This window comes from Lepidochelys olivacea, assembly GCF_965140295.1.
Source record: "Lepidochelys olivacea isolate rLepOli2 genome assembly, chromosome: 24".
In the NCBI taxonomy this organism is placed as follows: Eukaryota; Metazoa; Chordata; order Testudines; family Cheloniidae; genus Lepidochelys; species Lepidochelys olivacea.
Window position 1 is genome coordinate 15,213,573 of NC_140434.1, and position 20,457 is coordinate 15,234,029.

The 20,457-nt window shown below is 58.8% G+C and overlaps 2 protein-coding genes across 2 annotated transcripts; both read left to right on the forward strand.

The window, feature by feature from the left end:
• Positions 1 to 11,657: 11,657 nt before the first annotated feature.
• LOC311512439 (uncharacterized protein C12orf60-like) lies at positions 11,658 to 12,491 on the forward strand (the record flags this gene model as incomplete). Its single annotated transcript, XM_084613646.1, has 1 exon — positions 11,658 to 12,491. One exon carries the CDS (start codon positions 11,658 to 11,660, stop codon positions 12,489 to 12,491), a length of 834 nt encoding a protein of 277 aa, XP_084469772.1.
• A 4,511-nt stretch (positions 12,492 to 17,002) lies between these two features.
• On the forward strand, positions 17,003 to 19,053 carry LOC311512788 (uncharacterized protein). The gene is made up of 4 exons (XM_084614157.1): positions 17,003 to 17,099; positions 17,220 to 17,317; positions 18,023 to 18,172; positions 18,285 to 19,053. The coding sequence occupies exons 1-4, from the start codon at positions 17,030 to 17,032 to the stop codon at positions 18,723 to 18,725; spliced, it is 759 nt and encodes a 252-aa protein (XP_084470283.1). The 5' UTR covers positions 17,003 to 17,029; the 3' UTR covers positions 18,726 to 19,053.
• The last annotated feature ends 1,404 nt before the right edge of the window (positions 19,054 to 20,457 follow it).

Genomic DNA, 20,457 nt, shown 5'->3' on the forward strand with positions numbered 1-20,457 from the left:
GGTCTCCCTGATGCCATATCCAGAGGGGACCCCACTTCCCAGCTCCTACTTGTCCAGGGTTGTGCTCGCCCTCTTAGCCACAACATCAGCCAGGGAGCTCATGGGCCATTGGTCCTGGGTCCTTTCCAGACTCGCTACTTTCTAAAATACTGCCCCCAACCTTGAAGTGTGAGGTACAATCATCCTAATGGCCTATTCCTACTCAATGGTGATCTAAAATAACTCTAGTCTCATTTTAATCCCTTACTTCATCCCCTTGTGCATTTCACCTTAACTCCTCCCGCTTGTATGTTTCACCTTAACTCCTCCCCCTTCAGAGATTTTTCCAAGACCAAAAGGGACTATTGTGATCATCTGAACTGACTTCCTGTGTAAGATAGGACAGAGAATTTCAGTGGTGTGTCTTCCTCACCTACTGAGTCAATGACAGAGCTGGGTAAGATTTTTCAACCAACATTTTTTTTTTTTTTTGGCAAAAAATAAGATTCAATGACACCAAAATATTTGGTGAATCTGTGCTGGTTTCGTTGGATTGTTCATTTCGGGCGGGGGGGGGGAACAATTGCCAAAAACAATCCAAATGTTTCCTTTTGACATTTTCCAAATGGAATGGGCCAACTTTTCGGAGCAAAGAACCGAAATTCCTTGCTTCAAAATTCCCTTCCACGCTGTTGAATGAAAAATTTCAGAAAAGTGTAAAAATGCTCCGAATTGACCCCAAATGATTTTATTTAGACTTTTCAAGGGGCTGAGAATTTTGAAAATCTCTGTTTGGGCTGACCTGAAAGTATATATTTTTGTCAACGTTTTTAACTCCCCAGACATCCCAGAAGCCCCCCTCCTCAGTGGCACCCCTGGGGAACCCCCCCACCTCACCTGGCAGGAGTCCTCACCTCCTTCCTTCACCCCTGCACATAACATGTTATCGGTCACGCCCGCAGGGTATGCCGTCTGACACACTGCTGAGCCCGTGTTGATGTCCGTGCAACGTAGGAAGTCGGAAAATGTCACTGCAGGGAGGAAGCAGAGAAGAAAGGGTTAATTGGCCATTGGTGATGGACAATTGCCGATCAATAAATATAAACTAAAATGCTCTATGCTCTCTTTACCAATGTAATACATAATTAATAGGAACTAATTAATATATGTCATTAGTAGCTAATAATTGTGTAATTAATAGTGATCAGTATAATTGATAGTAATTGATTGGTCATAATTAATTATTTCTAATTAACAATGATCAACACAGTGGATAATCAATAACCGATAATGAATGGGCACATTAGCAACCATGATTAATAGCAAATAGTTTCTAAATTAATAATGATCAATAAAATTGGTAGTAATTGATTGACAGTCATTATTAACTAATTATTTCAAATTAAGAGTGACCAATGTAATAGATAATTGCTCTTCAATAATTAATTGGGAATATTAACATCCACAATTAATAGCAAATAATTTATAATTAATAGTGATCAATATAATGGATAATCAATAATCCATAATTATTAGGTAATAATTGCCATAGTAATTATAGTTTCTAATTAATAGGGATCAATAAAATTGATACTTGATCATGGGAAATATAAACAACCATAATTAATATAAAAGTGTCTAATTAATAACGATCAATAGCTAGTTGATAACTAATAGGCAATATTAACAACCATAATTGAAAGCAAATTGTTTCTAATTGAGAATAATCAATATGTGGATAACCAATTACCATTTATTAATGGGTAATTTCAATGGCTTTACCTATGAGCACATTGTATCTAATTAATATAATCAACATAATGGATAATTGATAGCCCATAACTAATATGTATGTTAACAGCCATAATTAATAGTGATAGTTTCTAATAACAATCACTGTGAGTGACACGGTGTGGGTGACATTCAATACCTAACAGTGTCTCATTAATACTGACCTGAGTCGGTAACAGTGGATGGCTGACGTATAGTAACTAATCACTTTGCATTCATAATAATGGTCATTACCATAGGCAATGGGCAGCTGGCAATTAATAACCAGTAATTGATGATCAATAGACTGGAAGATCGATAATGAATAGCTAATGAATTCATCACTTAGAATCCCGCTTGGTACAAGCCTCAATCATGAACAACTGATCGGGCGTCATCAATAAACAATAATCGGTCCTGGATAGCCGATAACGATCCCCCCACCCACCCGCAGCACTAGCCCCATACCTGGAAGGCTGGCGGTCGTTCCCCACCCCGACACCAGGCAGCACCGTCCGGGAGGGGCGCAGCCGTGGCCCGTGGCAGGGGCTGCACATACTCGTTGATGGCAGCAGGGGGCGCCAGCTTGAGCAGCAGGAGGTCACTGTTTTTCAGGGTGACCAGATGAAATGGACAAAATATCGGGACACAGGGGGGAAGCAAAAAAAAACGCGGCAGGAGCGCAGTTGCCAAAACAAATTAAAAAAAACCACCGGAGTGACCAAAGCCGCAATATCGGGACACGGGACAAACAGCTAATCAGGGCAGTCCCAATTTTATTGGGATGTCTGGTCACCCAACTGGTTTTGGTGCACAGGTCGCATCGGCCCCCCTGAGCTGCTGGCCCTGGGTGGGTCGCCGCAGGTCGTGAGCCCCCAGGCGCACCTGGGTCAGGCTGGGGGCAAAAGAGCAGGCCTCAGGGATCCTTGCAGGGTCATCACCCCTAGATCTCAGCCCCCCAGCTACTAGATCCCACTCCCCTTCCAGAGCTGGGGATAGAACCCAGGAGTCCTGGCTCCCAGCCCCCCCTCCCCCCCCGCCCCGCTCTAACCACTAGATCCTACTCCCCTTCCAGAGCTGGGGATAGAATCCAGAAGTCCTGGCTCCCAGCCCCCCCTGCTCTAACCACTAGATCCTACTCCCCAGCCAGGGATAGAACCCAGGAGTCCTGGCTCCCAGCCCCCCTTCTCTAACCCCTGGATAACCACATACGCGGCTTGATGAATATTGCAGCCTACCGAACACAGGCAGTTCTTTTAGCTCAAGCCCTATGGCCTCCTGCGGTCAGATCCAGAGGTCCCAGGTTCGTTCCCCGCCCGAGGGCTGTCGCACCCAGACCTACTCGGTGTGGCAGTGTGCCGCAGTGAGCACCCACTCTGGGCTGATCAGGGTCCCCCCCGCAGCTGTAGCCCTGGGGGGCATAGAGGGCAGCCTGCCAGGGCTGGGAGTGGGCCACGCAGGGGTGACTCCAGACCAGCATCTCCGCGCCTGGGGCGGCGGCTGGAAGACAAAGCCATGGAGGGGCATGGGGACCGGTGGCGAAGGGACCACGGGGGAAGCGGGAGGGGCATGGGGAGATGGGGGAGGGAGCACCAGGAGGATAGGGGGCAGGGAACCCATGTGGGGAGGAGATGGGGGCAGCTGGTACCTGTGGCCCGCAGCAGAAGCACAATGACCAGCATTTCCATGGCACTGCAGGGACCTGGCACCATCTGGTCCTGGCTCTCCGTGAAGGACACTGTGGGTGGGGAGATGAAAAGGAAGGTGTTAGTTGGGAATTGTTCCTCCCAACCCCTGCCCGAGTGCTGGACCGGAACCGGAGCTCACTAGAGGGAAAAGGCCCCCCGCCCCGTTCCCTGTCCACGAGATTCAAATTTTCATAAACAGCAAACATCAGACGCATAAACGGGTCAGAAGATGAAATTTTTTCCCTGCAGGAAAGGTTAAAAAAAAAAAAGGGAGAAAAATGGGCGGAAAAACCCACAAAAATCTGAACTAAAAAGCCAGACAGAGCCCAGCTTTGCTTAGATTTGTACTTGTGCTTTCTTAGGGCCTGATTCATGCTGGTTTTTTAACACTTTGGGTTGACAAGACCAAGCTCCAGCTTGCCGGGAGGCACTATACAGACAGTGTCACTCATTTCACCTAAGGCGTGAATTTAAACTGCCACAGTTCAGGCAGTGCGACAGGATGGGATCATTTGGGTTAAAAGGAGCTGAGCCCAGTTTAGCTGAGAACAGTTTGAGTTGGTCAGACGTTTTCCAATGAAAAGGCTTTTGTCCTTGGACTGTGCAATTTAGTCAAAATCAAAATTTCCTGTGGGAAAAGACCAGATTTGACACCATTTTTCAGTTTCCTGAATAAACGCCTACCTCAAAGCACCTTACAAAGGCCATCTGTTGCGTTGTCCTCATTGTGCAGATGGGGAAACTGAAGCAGAGAGGGGGGCTGTGACTCACCCACGATCACGGTGCACTATCCAGTAGGCCCCGCTGCCTCCCCAAGGTGGGGAAACGACACATCGAGTCGAGCCAAAAAGCTTGGGGTTGAGTAAATGACTCATCTGGTGTTTTGTTTCCAGGTTGAAAATTTTCCCACTTTTCATGCCACAGAAATCCTCGAGGTTTGGACTTTTGGGCCTCAGCTCAGGATCAAAAACAACCCTTGAAACACTGGGGCGTTCCCATGGGATGGAAAATCCCCCTCTGCCACCCACCCGGCCCTGAGAATTAGCTTCAGTGGAGCCCAAAGACACCACTTTGAAACCAAAATCCAAGGGGGGGTTGCTCCGATTTCGTTAAACTGACTTAAAACACAATTTAAGGATATTTCCTCCGCAGACAAGGAGCAGCATTTGCCAAAACTGCTCGGTGATCTAGGACTCTAAATCCCATTGGCTTCCTAGGGGGTTTAGTCTCCTAATTCACACAGGCACTTGGGGAAATTTTATTGCTGATCTCAGAAAGATGCATCCTTTCACCCTTCTATCACGGATTTTTCTACAGCCCATCACTGGGGCACCTGGTATTTTGCCTGTCCCATAGCATCTCCTGGCATTGGTGGGTAATAAGGGTGATGCTTTTTCCCCACCACCAATCATTAATGGTGCAGCGTCCAGACTCCGGACCGATACTTCCCTGCCTCGTCCTTCTCCCGACAACCTCCTGCGTTTAACCCCGCCCCAGCCAGGAGCAGGGTTTCTGGGCTACAGAAAGTGTCCTTCCTTCCCCAGCCTAACTACCTGCTATTGGCGGGTTGTCCTCATTTTGCCCGGCACCGTTCCCATCGCGTGGAGGTCACGTTGGGTACAGGAGTGAGGTTTAGACGTGTCGCTTGGTGGATCCCCAATGGCTGGTGCCCAATCAACTCTTCTTGGCCCCCACAGTTGATGAAAGGAGCGTATGAGAGCAGTGGCGTCTCCCCCAACAGCCAAGCACCCTACCCAACGGCAGAGCACCCTACCCAATGGCCAAGCACTCTAAGAGTTGGCATCTCCCAATGGGTGTGCATTCTAACGGGTGGCATCTCCCAGTGAGCATGGCGCTGCCCATGAATGTAAGTCGATAACATCCCCAGCCCCGGGGCCCCCCACCTGACACAGGGAGCTGGGCTCTTTGAAGAGCACCCGGGGGTCGGTTTAACGGGGCAGTTGGCGGGTCGCATTTTTGCTTTGCAGGTAGGGGACCAGGGAGCGAGTGTGAACAATGGGACACTTTGGGGCGGGGGGGGGGAGTGAGGGTTGTTGCCTGTCTAAGACAAAACCCCGATATCAGAGGATTTGGGCTCTGTTTGCACATGAAACGAGGCAGTTTGCAAAAAAATAACAAAACCCTGGAACCAAAGCTGGGACCGATGGCTCCGTTTTGAAGTAAAAAAGAAAATTCAGCTTAAGGTTTTCCATTATTTTTTGTTTTTTAAAAAAAAGGAAGTTTTTAAAAAACCCAAACCACAAACTTTCAACCCAAACCGCGACCTGGGTTGTTTTTTTTTAACCAAAAAGGGGTTTTGAAACTGAACTTTTTTCTTCATCAAATGCCCCCTGGCCCCCACAAAATATATTTTCCAGGAAAAATAATTGTTACCAGAACATTTGTGGCTCAGGTTTTTGTTTTTCAGTTAAAAACCAGGAGGCTGCAGGTTTTTAAACGTGGCAGGAGAATATCTGCTGCTTTTTTCCCCACTTTTTAACCAAAACCTCAAATGTTTTTGTTTTATTTGAATCCAAAAACTGTTCCTGAAAATGGTATTTTTTGTGTTACTCGTGATGTACACCAGGGTGAGTGAGGGGGAATCGGCCCCATTGACACCCATGGAGTTACTCCTGATTTACACCAGAGAGGGGAATCCCCCTCCCCGAGTTACTCCTGATTTACACCGGGGCCAAGAAGAGCGTCTGGTTCTAAGGCTGTTGGATCAGCACACCAGCCGAGACAAACCAGTAAGACTCGGGCCCGGGGTTTTGCTCAGTTCCCTTTATCTGCTGCGGTTCCCGGCTGCCAGCCCCATATGCTGGGCTATGCTGGGCTCGAGATACAAAAGGAGCACTGAAAGACAATAAAGTCATTGTGGAGAAACTAGATGAATTCTTTGCTTCAGTCTTCACGGCTGAGGATGTGAGGGAGATTCCCAAACCTGAGTCGTCTTTTATAGGTGACAAATCTGAGGATCTGTCACAGATTGAAGTGTCACGAGAGGAGGTTTTGGAATTCATTGATAAACTTAACGGTAACAAGGACAGGTTACAAACCATAGTTAACAGTTCCGCAATTTCACATTTGAGTTCTTTCAGAACTCTTGGGTAAATGCCATCTGGCCAGGAAGAGCCTAGCCAGGGCCCAGGAACTGCAAAAGGGCTGGTACGACAATGTGCCTAATCGGAAACCAGAAGAGGGGTCTCAGCTCAGTGTGAAGAGCACCTGGGGAGAGCCCTGTGAAATCAGCAACCAGCTGAAGGAGGTGAGTCATGTCCTGGAGATGCCCAGTTGGGCAATTGTACCATGTTGACACAATGAAGCTGTACTTTGACAGGGAGACTGTTGGAGTGGCCGTGTGTGTGGACAGGCAAAAGAGAAGGGGAAAGGGAATCTCTCTCCTAAACCAGGAGCCAACCTCCTGCTCAGATAACTTCCCCTCTCTGACCAGCTAACCCCTGCCCTCCAGCTGAGATCAGAGGGGCTGCGTTTGTACCCACTGGGCGCCAGCTGGCCTGGGCTCACTAATCTCGCTGTCCCGGGGAGCGGGGGGAGGTGTTCCCCGTTCAGAGTCACCGGGAAGACAGCCCGGGATCCGGAAGAGAGGTCAGTGACATGCTGGAGTTAGGGGTGATCCAGCCATCCTCCAGCCCCTGGGACTCACCCATGGGGCTGGACCCCAAGTAAAACGGGTTGATCAGACCTGGTGTGCACTATTGGAAGCTCAATACTGTCACCGCGTTTGATGCCTGCCCCATACCCAGGATTAACAAAATCCTGGACAAGTGGGCAGGCGTTACCTCATTACTGTGAATCTCACCAGGGGCTACTGGCAGGTGCCTTTGGACCCAGTTGCCAGGTTGAAATCTGCTCCCATCACCCCAGAGGGTTCTGAGTTCCAGATCCTTCCTTTCGGCCTCAAAGGGGCGCCTGCCACCCCCCAGTGCCAGGGGATCAGTTACTGAGGGGGGTGCAGGACTGTGCCCGGTGTATGTTCATGATATCTGTGCCTTCAGCCCGACCTGGGAGAACCGTGTGTCCCAGTGAAGAGGGGTCTGGGAGGCCTCCAGGATGCAGGACGGATGATAGAGGCCAGAAGGGGTAAGATGAGGGTGGCAGAGGTGTCGTACCTGGGCCACATGGTGGAAAGCAGCTGCCTAAAGCCAGAGCCAGCCCAGGTGAAGGTAACCAGAGATTGGCCCATTCCTCAAACCAGGACACAGGCCCAGGCCTCTAATGGGATGGCCGGGTACCTCTGAGGGTTTGTACCCCACTTTAGCTCCCATTACAAAGATTACGGACAAGCTGAGCAGATGCCAGCACATTGCGAGCTTAGCCACAAGAACCTGCTTCCAGCAGGGGGGTCTCAAACGTTTATGGCTGGGCCCCCTTTGAAAATATTTCAGGCTGTGACAACCCCACCATGCCCCCAAAGTGACAGCAAATCATTGGGCTGGTAGGAGCCTGCATGGGCTTCAGCTCTGTCCTCATCTCTCTCTGGCCTGGGTGTAAACTGGGTCCTCCTACGTCCCTACTGCTGCTGAGCTGTAATGAAAGGGAAAGCTCGTCCTGTCCAAGGCATACGGCAGTGTCCTCGAAATATGGTACCCCTAGATCTCACGCCCCCCCAGTTTGAGAAATGCTGATAGACGTTTCCAAAATGATCTTGTTGGGCTGGTGCAGAACGGTCCGGCTCATGTCCCTGCCTGGCTGTGCGGATGGGGGACCCGCTCCGGGTGCAGCCCTGCCGAGAGCTGGGACCCGCTGCCGGCCCCCTGGGTGCAATGCAGGCCCTTGGGGATATGTCTGCACTGCAATTAAACACTCGCGGCTGGCCTGCCGGGCTGCAAACTCGCCGTGTAGACGTGCAGGCTTGGACTGGAGCCCAAGTGCGGGGACTGTGCCCGGAGGGACGGTCCCAGGGCCCGGGCTCCAGCCTGAGCCCAGATGTCTACACAGCAATTTTTAGCCCCCCAGCCTGAGTCAGATCAGACGCCAGCCGTTCCACGGGGCTTTTATTCCAGTATCGACGTACCAGAGACTCCCCTGTCATTTCGACATGACTTTTCCCCGGGCTTCACCCCAATGACGCACGGCCTCCGGTTCGCAGCGTCGCTCTCTCGGGGCCCACAGCAGCCACGAAGTGGGTAACTCACTGACACACTCTGCACCCCCCTCTAGCCCAGCAGTGCCCCTGTACCTCACCGTCACTACCGCTGGCCTCTGCCGGGCGGGGCAGTCACCTTGGGAAGGAGGCACCTTGCACCTGGGAATGAGGGACTGTGGGACAGCCAGGATTCTTTAATTAACCGCGCTCTTTTATTTAAAGAAAAAAATCTATGCACAAGCAGATCTGAGATTCCCGATTCTTCATCAACAGCAAGAGGCAGTCCCTGCCCCAGCTGGCATCAGGGCCCCAGGTGCTGCCCAGACACAGCGAGAGACAGTCCTGTCCTGAATCACTCGCAGTGCAAAGAGAGAAGACAGACAAAGGCCGGGCGGGTCAGCAGAGAAAGGAGGGGGTTTCCCCAACGTCCATATGACAGAACTGGCAAGAGGACCCGGCCGCTCTGACTCCCGGCCCAGTGCTGGACCCACTGGACTCCTGGATATAGTGGGGCCGGCTCCAGCTCCTTCCCTGGCTCTGGGCAGCCCCTCGCTGCCTGAGGTTAAGGAACAATCATGAGAGCAGCTGAAAACCAGGAGATTTTAACAAAGAATCCAGGTGGGGCCAGGCCTAGTAGCTTCCTGGCGTCTCGGGCTCCAGGGCCTGCCCTGCCCTGCGATTCTCCACGCTGGTGGGGCCACAAGCCCGGGTAGCCAGAAGTTCCCCATCCTCCTGAGACTCCGGGCGCCGGAAGCCAGAACTGTCACAATGAAGAGAGAATGAATGGAGAGTGGTCACTTTGGATGAGCTATTACCAGCAGGAGAGTGAGTTTGTGTGTGTGGTTTTTGGGAGGGGGGTGAGGGGGTGAGAGAACCTGGATTTGTGCAGGAAATGGCCCAACTTGATTGTCATGCACATTGTGTAAAGAGTTGTCACTTTGGATGGGCTATTACCAGCAGGAGAGTGAATTTGTGTGGGGGGGGTGGCGGGTGAGAAAACCTGGATTTGTGCTGGAAATGGCCCAACCTGATGATCACTTTAGATAAGCTATTACCAGCAGGACAGTGGGGTGGGAGGAGGTATTGTTGTTGTACCAATAAAATAAAAACCAGCAGGATCTTATTAAAGGGAAAAAGGCAAAATACCACATTTATTGTGAATACAGAAAGAATCATAGTAAGCAGTTAGTTATAGCTATAACATTCCATTCAATCTCATATTTATTCTCACATTCATTCATACAAACACACACACATACACACCCACACACACAGGTTCTGCAAGGTTGTTATCATAGTTACCAGCCTTAGAGTTGCTCATGCCAAGCCACTGGCCAGGTGGCCTGGACATGAGGAGGGAGCAGGGCCTTGTCAGATGCTCATCTGATGCTCCTGGAAGTTGGTTTGCAGAATCAGACCCCAAAGTTCTCACTTTTTAGAGTCTATTTTTATAGGAATTTCTTCCTATGCCAGTCTATGGGAATTGCTTCATCATGCTGTTGCTGAATCAATCAGCAGATAGCACATTCCTGACGGCTCCAAGATGTTATCTTGTTCTTTGGTTCTCCCATTCTTGAGGCTGTTGGGTGGATTCCAGTCTGCCCTCCGGGGTGGGGGGGTCGTCTGGTTATTTCCACTTGACGCCTTCTTCAGCCGATGGACACTGGATTCTTAGGCTGGCACCTCCCTGATCATTCAGTTATTATCCACACCAAGCATCCATCCACATGCATCCTCTATCTCTATTTTAATCACAATTGTTAATACAACAAAAGGGCGGGGAGTCTCTGGGTGCTGTTTCTGTTGTTAGCGTATTGCTTTGAGTCTCTCTCTGTGAATTGCTTTGAGAACAGACTCTGTCTTAGAATATACTAACACAATTAGCAGCTTGCAAGTTTCACACATAGAGGGAGAGAAACAGTACCAAAAACCAAGAGACCTCTTAATTAGTAATACCCTGGAATTTAAACTCTGGGGAATCAAACTCATTTGTGATTTTAATACAGAACTTCTTTAATATGATCCAACATTGTTTCATATTCTCTGTGTGTATATAAAGTCTGCTGCAGTTTCCACAGTATGCATCCGATGAAGTGAGCTGTAGCTCACGAAAGCTCATGCTCAAATAAATTGGTTAGTCTCTAAGGTGCCACAAGTCCTCCTTTTCTTTTTGCGAATACAGACTAACACGGCTGCTACTCTGAAAAATGAAGATACAAGAGATGCCCTTGGCTCCCCTGCACCGAACTCGCCCTGCGCGGCTGTCAGGTTCAAGGGATTTCGGCTCCCGATTTCTGTCAGTTCCAAAGGGAGTTAGGAGCTGAAATACCTCTGAAGGTTGGGGCCCTTCTTTCAGTAGCGAAGGCAACGCTGCTGGGTGCTTTGGGAATCGCCCCCACTGCTTTCGAGAGGCAGGAAAGAACACGCTGTGGCAAGTTTGTGGTGCTTTGTTCTTTCCTCTCTCTGCGCTGAAACGTGCTCAAAACATGCCTAAGCTGGAGACACAAAAGCTGCCAGCTTTCTTATGAGGCCTGGGACCGTCCTGGCTTTGCCTGGGCGCTTTCAGTGCATTGAAATCAGGAAGAGCAGTGGGACAACATTTTTTAATGTATAAATAGGGCCATCGAACTGGCCAGACAGGCTCAGCCCAGAGGCCCTTTGCGCTGTGTCCTGCCTCTGATAGTGACAGTACCAGAGGGTTCAGAGAACCCCATAGTAGCAGGTTAGAGAGAGTCTGACTCAGGGACAGTTCCTTCCTGACAGCCACTAGTTAGAGGTGAGTTCATGCCCTGGAGCATGAGAGTGTTTAATCTTTCCAAACTTAAAAAGAAAATTCTTCTCTAATGTCATTCTGGCTCTCTGCTTTAGCCATATAAATATCAGGTCCCTTTTCTGGGTCTTGCTGGGCTCTTGGCCTCAGCAAGATCATGTGGCAGTGAGTTCCACAGATAAATTCTGGGATTATATAAAGCAACATTCCCTCTCTTCCATTTCCAAGGGTCTGCCTCTCAATTCCATTGCACGCTCCCTTCTCCTTGCACTGGGGATCCAGGTGGGGAACTACTTTTGCCCCTTCACCCACGCTCTGTGCTTTGTTTCCCAGCCCCGCGATGCTCTCCCTGTTCTCCGGCACAGAGAGCGAAAGGGAGAGGCTCGTGCGCGCCAGCCAGTCGCTGCTCGACTCCCTGCAAGGATGCATCTCGGCCACCCGCATGCTGCTCCGCATCCTCACCCAGCACCTTGACACCAGCGTGTCCCTGGAACCGGTGGGGGGCGACGTCGACGTGGGGGAGAACCTGGAGCACCTGCTGCGGGCAGCGCAGGAGATGCACGCCACGGCGGAGCAGACTGACAGACATGTGCAGAAGAACACCAGCCGGGACCTGTACGCCCGCATGGCCTCCCCCCACACCTCGCTGCAGGAGAAGGGGGCCATCGTCCGGAACTTCCACCAGGCCACCCTGGGGATCTTCGGCAGTGTGGGTGGCCCCGTGGTGGCCGTGCTGCTGCGGAACGCCGGCCTCCCCGAGCGGCTGGAGGCGGCTCTGCGGGAGGCGGAGGCCTCCCCGGTGCTGCGCCTGCCGATGGACGCCCTGCGCCGGAGCAGTGAGGAGATCGCCAGGGCTGTGTCTGCTTGTGTCGCCCCTGGGGGCCCAGCTGGGGAAACGGCTGCAGGGCCCCCCAAGAACGGCCCCTTCTCCGGGACTGGCGTGATGCAGAGCCTGGGCGACTACCTGCCCGATGCCCTCACGGGGCGCTGGGCTAGGAATGCCCTGGCAGCAGCCGCCGGGCATCTGGAGGAGGTGCTCCGGGCTCTGGCACCGACCTACAAGTCTTTCCAGTTGGCGGCTGCTGCGGCTGAGGTCTCCATGGCCCTGATCACGGAGCAGCAGCCGGGAACGGGAGAGGGCCCGGGCCAGAATCCTCCCGGCGTCGCCCACTGAACTGAGCAGCTCACGCACGGGCAGGCTTTGCCCCGGGCTGGTTAACGAGCCCGGCAGAGCCCAGCCGGTGGGGCTGGCAGCCGGGAACCGAGCAAAACCACAGGCCCGAGTCTTAGTGGTTTGTCCCGGCTGGTGAGCTGGCCCACCCGCCGTAGAACCAGCCTCCCTCTTGGCCCCAGTGTAAATCAGGAGTCACTTGGGAGGGAGTCCCCTCTCTGGGGTAAATCAGGAGTAACTCCATGGGTGTCAATGGGGCCGATTCCCCCTCACTCACTCTGGCGTAAATCAGGAGTAACATAAAAAATGCGGGCAGCGCTTACGGACAGCTGGGGGAGAGCTGCGGCTGCCCTGGCACAACCGGCGGCTGTTGCCTTTCCTCAGCCTCCGGGCCAGGAACGTAATGGATCCGCGGGGCTGCGCGGGCAGGGGGTTGCGGGTCAGGAGTGAGGGGCACTGGCAGGACTGGGGGTGGGGGACAGGGCTGGGCTGGCAGGGGCTGTGGGTCGGGAGTGAGGGGCACCGGCAGAGCTGGGGGGGCAGGGCTGGCAGGGGCTGCGGATCGGGAGTGAGGGGCACTGGCGGGGGTGGGGGTGCTGGGCTGGCAGGGATGTGGGTCGGGAGTGAGGGGCACCGGCAGAGCTGGGGGGGTGGGGGGTAGGGCTGGGGGGGGCGGGGCTGCGGGTCGGGAGTGAGGGGCAGCGGCCGGGCTGGGGAGGGTGGGGGGCTGGGCTGGCAGGGGCTGCGGGTCGGGAGTGAGGGGCACCCGCAGAGCTGGGGGGGCGGGGCTGCGGGTCGGGAGTGAGGGGCAGCGGCAGGGCTGGGGGGGCGCTGGGCTGGCAGGGGCTGCAGGTCGGGAGTGAAGGGCACCGGCTGGGCTGGGGGGGGCACCGGCTGGGCTGGGGGGGGCGGGGCTGCGGGTCGGGACTGAGGGGCACTGGCGGGGGTGGGGGGGCGCTGGGCTGGCAGGGGCTGCGGGTCGGGAGTGAGGGGCACCGGCCGGGCTGGGGGGGGGCTGCGGGTCGGGAGTGAGGGGCACCGGCTGGGCTGGGGGGGGGCTGCGGGTCGGGAGTGAGGGGCAGCGGCCGGGCTGGGAGGGGGGGCTGCGGGTCGGGAGTGAGGGGCAGCGGCCAGGCTGGGGGGGGGGCTGTGGGTCGGGAGTGAGGGGCAGCGGCCGGGCTGGGGGGGCGCTGGGCTGGCAGGGGCTGCAGGTCGGGAGTGAGGGGCACCGGCTGGGCTGGGGGGGGGCTGCGGGTCGGGAGTGAGGGGCACCGGCTGGGCTGGGGGGGGGCTGCGGGTCGGGAGTGAGGGGCACTGGCGGGGGTGGGGGTGCTGGGCTGGCAGGGGCTGTGGGTCGGGAGTGAGGGGCACCGGCAGAGCTGGGGGGGTGGGGGGTAGTGCTGGGGGGGGGGGGCTGCGGGTCGGGAGTGAGGGGCACTGGCGGGGGTGGGGGTGCTGGGCTGGCAGGGGCTGTGGGTCGGGAGTGAGGGGCACCGGCAGAGCTGGGGGGGTGGGGGGTAGGGCTGTGGGGGGCGGGGCTGCGGGTCGGGAGTGAGGGGCACCGGCTGGGCTGGGGGGGCGGGGCTGCGGGTCTGGAGTGAGGGGCACCGGCAGGGGCGGGGGGGCGCTGGGCTGGCAGGGGCTGCGGGTCGGGAGTGAGGGGCAGCGGCCGGGCTGGGGTGGGGGGCTGGGCTGGCAGGGGCTGCGGGTCGGGAGTGAGGGGCACCGGCTGGGCTGAGGGGGCGCTGGGCTGGCAGGGGCTGCAGGTCGGGAGTGAGGGGCACCGGCTGGGCTGGGGGGGGGCGGGGCTGCAGGTCGGGAGTGAGGGGCACCGGCTGGGCTGGGGGGGGGGCTGCGGGTCGGGAGTGAGGGGCAGCGGCCGGGCTGGGGGGGGGCAGCGGCCGGGCTGGGGGGGCGGGCTGCGGGTCGGGAGTGAGGGGCAGCGGCAGGGCTGGGAGGGGGGGCTGCGGGTCGGGAGTGAGGGGCAGCGGCCGGGCTGGGGGGGGGCTGTGGGTCGGGAGTAAGGGGCAGCGGCCGGGCTGGGGGGGGCTGCGGGTCGGGAGTGAGGGGCAGCGGCCGGGCTGGGGGGGCGCTGGGCTGGCAGGGGCTGCAGGTCGGGAGTGAGGGGCACCGGCTGGGCTCGGGGGGGGCTGCGGGTCGGGAGTGAGGGGCACCGGCTGGGCTGGGGGGGGGGGCTGCGGGTCGGGAGTGAGGGGCAGCGGCAGGGCTGGGGGGGCGCTGGGCTGGCAGGGGCTGGGCTGGGGGGGGCGGGGCTGCGGGTCGGGAGTGAGGGGCACTGGCGGAGGTGGGGGGGCGCTGGGCTGGCAGGGGCTGCGGGTCGGGAGTGAGGGGCACCGGCGGGGGTGGGGGGGCGCTGGGCTGGCAGGGGCTGCGGGTCGGGAGTGAGGGGCACCGGCTGGGCTGGGGGGGGGGCTGCGGGTCGGGAGTGAGGGGCAGCGGCCGGGCTGGGGGGGGGGGGCTGCGGGTCGGGAGTGAGGGGCAGCGGCCGGGCTGGGAGGGGGGGCTGCGGGTCGGGAGTGAGGGGCAGCGGCCGGGCTGGGGGGGGGCTGTGGGTCGGGAGTGAGGGGCAGCGGCCGGGCTGGGGGGGGGCTGCGGGTCGGGAGTGAGGGGCACCGGCTGGGCTGGGGGGGGCGGGGCTGTGGGTCGGGAGTGAGGGGCAGCGGCCGGGCTGGGGGGGCGCTGGGCTGGCAGGGGCTGCAGGTCGGGTGTGAGGGGCACCGGCCGGGCTGGGGGGGGGCTGCGGGTCGGGAGTGAGGGGCACCGGCCGGGCTGGGGGGGGGCTGCGGGTCGGGAGTGAGGGGCACCGGCTGGGCTGGGGGGGGGCTGCGGGTCGGGAGTGAGGGGCAGCGGCCGGGCTGGGGGGGGGGCTGCAGGTCGGGAGTGAGGGGCACCGGCTGGGCTGGGGGGGGGGGCTGCGGGTCGGGAGTGAGGGGCAGCGGCCGGGCTGGGGGGGGGGGGCTGCGGGTCGGGAGTGAGGGGCACCGGCCGGGCTGGGGGGGGGGCTGCGGGTCGGGAGTGAGGGGCAGCGGCCGGGCTGGGGGGGGGGGCTGCGGGTCGGGAGTGAGGGGCACCGGCCGGGCTGGGGGGTGGCTGCGGGTCGGGAGTGAGGGGCACCGGCTGGGCTGGGGGGGGCGGGGCTGCGGGTCAGGAGTGAGGGGCAGCGGCCGGGCTGGGGGGGGGCTGCGGGTCGGGAGTGAGGGGCAGCGGCCGGGCTGGGGGGGGGCTGCGGGTCGGGAGTGAGGGGCACCGGCTGGGCTGGGGGGGGCGGGGCTGTGGGTCGGGAGTGAGGGGCACCGGCGGGGGTGGGGGGGCGCTGGGCTGGCAGGGGCTGCAGGTCGGGTGTGAGGGGCACCGGCTGGGCTGCGGGGGGGCTGCGGGTCGGGAGTGAGGGGCAGCGGCCGGGCTGGGGGGGGGGCTGCGGGTCGGGAGTGAGGGGCACCGGCTGGGCTGGGGGGGGCGGGGCTGTGGGTCGGGAGTGAGGGGCACCGGCTGGGCTGGGGGGGGGGGCTGCGGGTCGGGAGTGAGGGGCACCGGCTGGGCTGGGGGGGGGCTGCGGGTCGGGAGTGAGGGGCAGCGGCCGGGCTGGGGGGGGGCTGCGGGTCGGGAGTGAGGGGCACCGGCTGGGCTGGGGGGGGGCTGCGGGTCGGGAGTGAGGGGCACCGGCCGGGCTGGGGGGGGCGGGGCTGCGGGTCGGGAGTGAGGGGCAGCGGCCGGGCTGGGGGGGGGCTGCGGGTCGGGAGTGAGGGGCAGCGGCCGGGCTGGGGGGGGGGGGGGGCTGCGGGTCGGGAGTGAGGGGCACCGGCTGGGCTGGGGGGGGGCTGTGGGTCGGGAGTGAGGGGCAGCGGCCGGGCTGGGGGGGGGCTGCGGGTCGGGAGTGAGGGGCAGCGGCCGGGCTGGGGGGGGGGCTGGGCTGGCAGGGGCTGCAGGTCGGGAGTGAGGGGCACCGGCCGGGCTGGGGGGGGGCTGCGGGTCGGGAGTGAGGGGCACCGGCCGGGCTCGGGGGGGGCTGCGGGTCGGGAGTGAGGGGCACCGGCCGGGCTGGGGGGGGGGGCTGCGGGTCGGGAGTGAGGGGCACCGGCCGGGCTGGGGGGGGGGGGCTGCGGGTCGGGAGTGAGGGGCAGCGGCCGGGCTGGGGGGGGCGGGGCTGCGGGTCGGGAGTGAGGGGCACCGGCCGGGCTGGGGGGGGGCTGCGGGTCGGGAGTGAGGGGCACCGGCCGGGCTGGGGGGGGCGGGGCTGCGGGTCGGGAGTGAGGGGCAGCGGCCGGGCTGGGGGGGGGCTGCGGGTCGGGAGTGAGGGGCAGCGGCCGGGCTGGGGGGGGGGGGCTGCGGGTCGGGAGTGAGGGGCACCGGCTGGGCTGGGGGGGGGCTGTGGGTCGGGAGTGAGGGGCAGCGGCCGGGCTGGGGGGTGGGCTGCGGGTCGGGAGTGAGGGGCAGCGGCCGGGCTGGGGGGCTGGGCACGGCGGGGCGGTGGGGGGGGGAAAGCGAAAGGGAAAGCGTGTCTGTGCTCCCGGCAGCCTGCGATGGCGTCGGAGCAGCGGCGGGCGCTGGCCGCCCAGTTCCGGGTGATCTGCCGCCCCGGGGGGCCCCCAGGTGAGACCCCCGCCCCGCCCCTTACCCCTCCCCCCGTGGGGTCACCCCTGGGGAAGGGCGGGAGCAGCTGAGCTCCCGGGGGGTCGGGCCCCTCTCACCCCTGCCCCTCTCTCCCTGCAGGTGCGGGGTCCCCCGGGGCGCTGCGAGGCCAGGTGTCCTGTGGGCACTGGGTGAGCGCGGCCGGGCTGCGGGGATGGGTGCGGGCGCTGCTGGACCAGGTAACCCCCCCCCGGCAATGGGCAGGTGGGCGCCGGGCGGGGCCTTCAGGGGCGAGGAGTCGAGGGGATGGGGGAACTTCAGAGAAGATTTTGGGGCCAGTTGAGGGAGTGATGGGGCGTTGCTGGGGGGTGCCAGGAGAGGGGTGGGGGTTTAGGGGGGAGGGGTCAGTTGGGGTGATGGAGAAGGGGGTAGGGGTTCAGGGGGAGGGTTAGTTGGGGTGACGGGGAAGGGTAGGAGTTAGGGGGTGCAGGGGGGTTGGATGCAGAGTGACAGGGGAAGGGGGGGTGTTCCATGGGGAGGGGTCAGTTGGGGTGATGGGGAAGGGGGTGGAGGTTCAGGGGGAGGGTTAGTTGGGGTGATGGGGAAGAGGAGGGTTTAGGGAATGCCAGGGGGATTGGATACGGAGTGACAGGGGAGGGGTCAGTTGGGGTGATGGGGAAGGGGAGGGTTTAGGGGGTGCCAGGGGGATTGGATGCAGAGTGACAGGGGAAAGGGAGGGGTGTTCCATGGGGAGGGGTTAGCTGGGGAAGGGAAGGGGTTGGGGGTGCCAGGAGGATTGGATGAGGAGTGACAGGGGAAGGGGAGGGGAGATTGGGGGTTCAAGGGGGAAGGCAGTTGGGGTGGGATGGGGGTGGGGTAGGTGGGTGGCCGCGAGCCGCAGGGGAGAGCTGGGGGCTGATCTAGGTCCCCCCATTCCCATCCAGGGCATCACCTCATTCTGCTGCCCACGCTGCCCGGACACCCCTTGGCTCTGGCAGGAGCTGTGCAAACTCAGGCTCTTCTCGGACGAGGACCGGGCCACGCTGGAGGCCCAAATCCTGGCGCAGGAGGGCGCCAGGGGCAGCTACCGCCAGGTGAGTCCTGCGGGAGGTGAGCGGGACTTGGGCCCCTCTCTCCCGGATCTGGCTCAGGCTGGGATCTGGGCGGGGGTCTCAGTAGTTAATGCGTCCTCATTCTGCCCTGCAGTGCCCGGGCTGCCAGCACCTCGTCCAGCGCCTGGACCCCGGGACCCTGCGCACCCCCTGCCTGCCCTGCTCCCAGCGGGCCGGGGGGCTGTTCTGCTTCTGCTGGGGCTGCCGCAGGGAATGGAGGGACCCCTCATCCCATGCTGACTCGCGCTGCCCCCTACAGGCCGCGCTGCACGACGCCCCCAAGATCCAGGCCCCACGATCGTCCATCCATGGCTGCCCCTCGCTGCGGGCCTGCCCCGGTTGCAACGCCCTCCTGACCCACACCACACAGGGCTACTCCATGGTGGTCTGCCCTGAATGCAGGTGTTGTTTCTGCTACCGCTGTCTGCGTCCGTACAGGGGACACCAGCCTCCCTGCCCCATCGCTGACCCGCAGCTGGTCTGCGAGGGTGGGGTGGGGCTGCAGTCATCCCAACTCCCAGGGGCAGCCCTGTAGTGCCTGGTGTCACGAGCTGGAGCCAGGGGCTTTGGAGAGGAGGGATCTGAGACAAGAGGGGGCTGCTTTGACTCCCCTCCCAGGGCTGTCAGGACCCCAGGCATCGGGGGCAGGGGCTTCCTCTCCCTCCCTCAGTGCAACGCCTGGCACAGCGAGGTCCCCGCGTGGCTGGGGCATTTAGGTGCCACCACAACGTAATGGAATTGTGTAAGGTAATTGTGTGTCTGAATGAGTGACTCAAATCGGCAATGAATGGACAGGGGGAGGACGAGGGGCCTTGAGTCTCTTCTAATATTACCATTAAAGGAAGGAAATTCCAAAGCTAAAATCTTTGATGTGATTGGATAATGGTTAAAGTATCAGTCATTGACATGTATGATAGAGAGAGAGATGTGGATATATGAGGATGGATAGATGGGTACGGGGGATGTATAGACAGATACTAAATTACAACAAAAACTAAGGAAATTCCCAGCCAATACCCTTCTGACAGGGGCTGCAATTGTTAAGTCCCTGGGAGCCGCAGCAGTAGGATATAGAGAGCTAGTCCCCTTTCCCTGGGGCAGACCTCAGTCTGTAATAGCCACTCATCACTGGCAAGGGGGAAGGACCAGCTGCCTCTGCAGCCCCAGTACCTCCTTAGGCCTTAACAAGGCCTCAGCCTGGAGAGTTACCAGGCTGGAGCTCCCCAGTGCCCCTTGCCCTTGCCACTCCCAGGCTGAAATGAGACTAACCCAGGTCTTCCCTTAGCCCTTCTTATACTGGCCCAGCCAGGCCCTGATTGGCTGCCTCAAGCCCGCTCATGATTGGCTCCCTGGGGCAGCCCTTTCCCAGGGCTGTTTTAACCCCTTCCAAACCGGAGCGGGGTGACCTCCCCACTACAACTACAAAAGATAGGTGATTATAAGTAGTAGGCAAAAAGAGTGGTTACCAAAATAAAATAAAATTTAAGCATGCAGTCCAAATTCTCAACCCGATTAGACTGGGCAACAACTAGGTTAAGCAGTTTTTCTCACCACACTGGATATTTCAGTCCTTAATATACAGGTTTGTCCCTTAAACCTGGGCCAGTCTCCTTTGTTGGAGTCTTCAGTCTTCTGATCGTTCTTGTTGCTTGCAGTGTAGGTGGGGGCAGGAGAAAGGCCGAGCGTGGGGCCCCTGGGTTCTATACCCTCGGTCCCATGTGCTTGGGGAACATGAGTCCAGGCATGTCTGGGGGGCATTGCTGAGTCCCCAGCAAGGTTGAGCAATTCCCCTGGTGTGGCCTCACGCAGGTGAGTCATTGCATCCTAGCTCCCTTCTGGACAGTGGCTGTTAATGGTTGTTTTGACACCCCGCCTGGGCGTTGGTTACTTTCCTGGCTGTTGTCTCTGGGGAGCTAATATCTGTCTGATTCCCCAATTTACAGCATGCTTTAGGGACCACCATACAACACAATTCTCATAACTTCATATGCACTAAAGATATGAATATTTAGATGGAACAGTGGGTTTCAGCAGTTCCTAATCTTTCCCCTGATACTTCACATGGCCTGCTTTATATGCAATATCATAGTTAAGTACAAGTGAGGAATATGGGGGTTACATGGCGCTCCCCCAAGGTACAGAATGTCACAGGATGTTTGTAAAAAAGTGAGACAAATAGAGGGAAAACAATCTCACTTTTTACCGCTCCCTGTTTTTCCAGTAGAAAAAAAAAGGGCGGGGGGTTAAAAAGTAAAAGAAAGTGTGAC

Excerpts from the sequence above, each read along its gene's own strand:
- LOC311512788 (XM_084614157.1), top strand. The coding sequence starts at position 17,030 with ATGGCGTCGGAGCAGCGGCGGGCGCTGGCCGCCCAGTTCCGGGTGATC. Across the intron at positions 17,318-18,022 it reads TGCGGGCGCTGCTGGACCAG|GGCATCACCTCATTCTGCTG; the intron begins GTAACCCCCCCC and ends ATTCCCATCCAG. Across the intron at positions 18,173-18,284 it reads CCAGGGGCAGCTACCGCCAG|TGCCCGGGCTGCCAGCACCT; the intron begins GTGAGTCCTGCG and ends TCTGCCCTGCAG.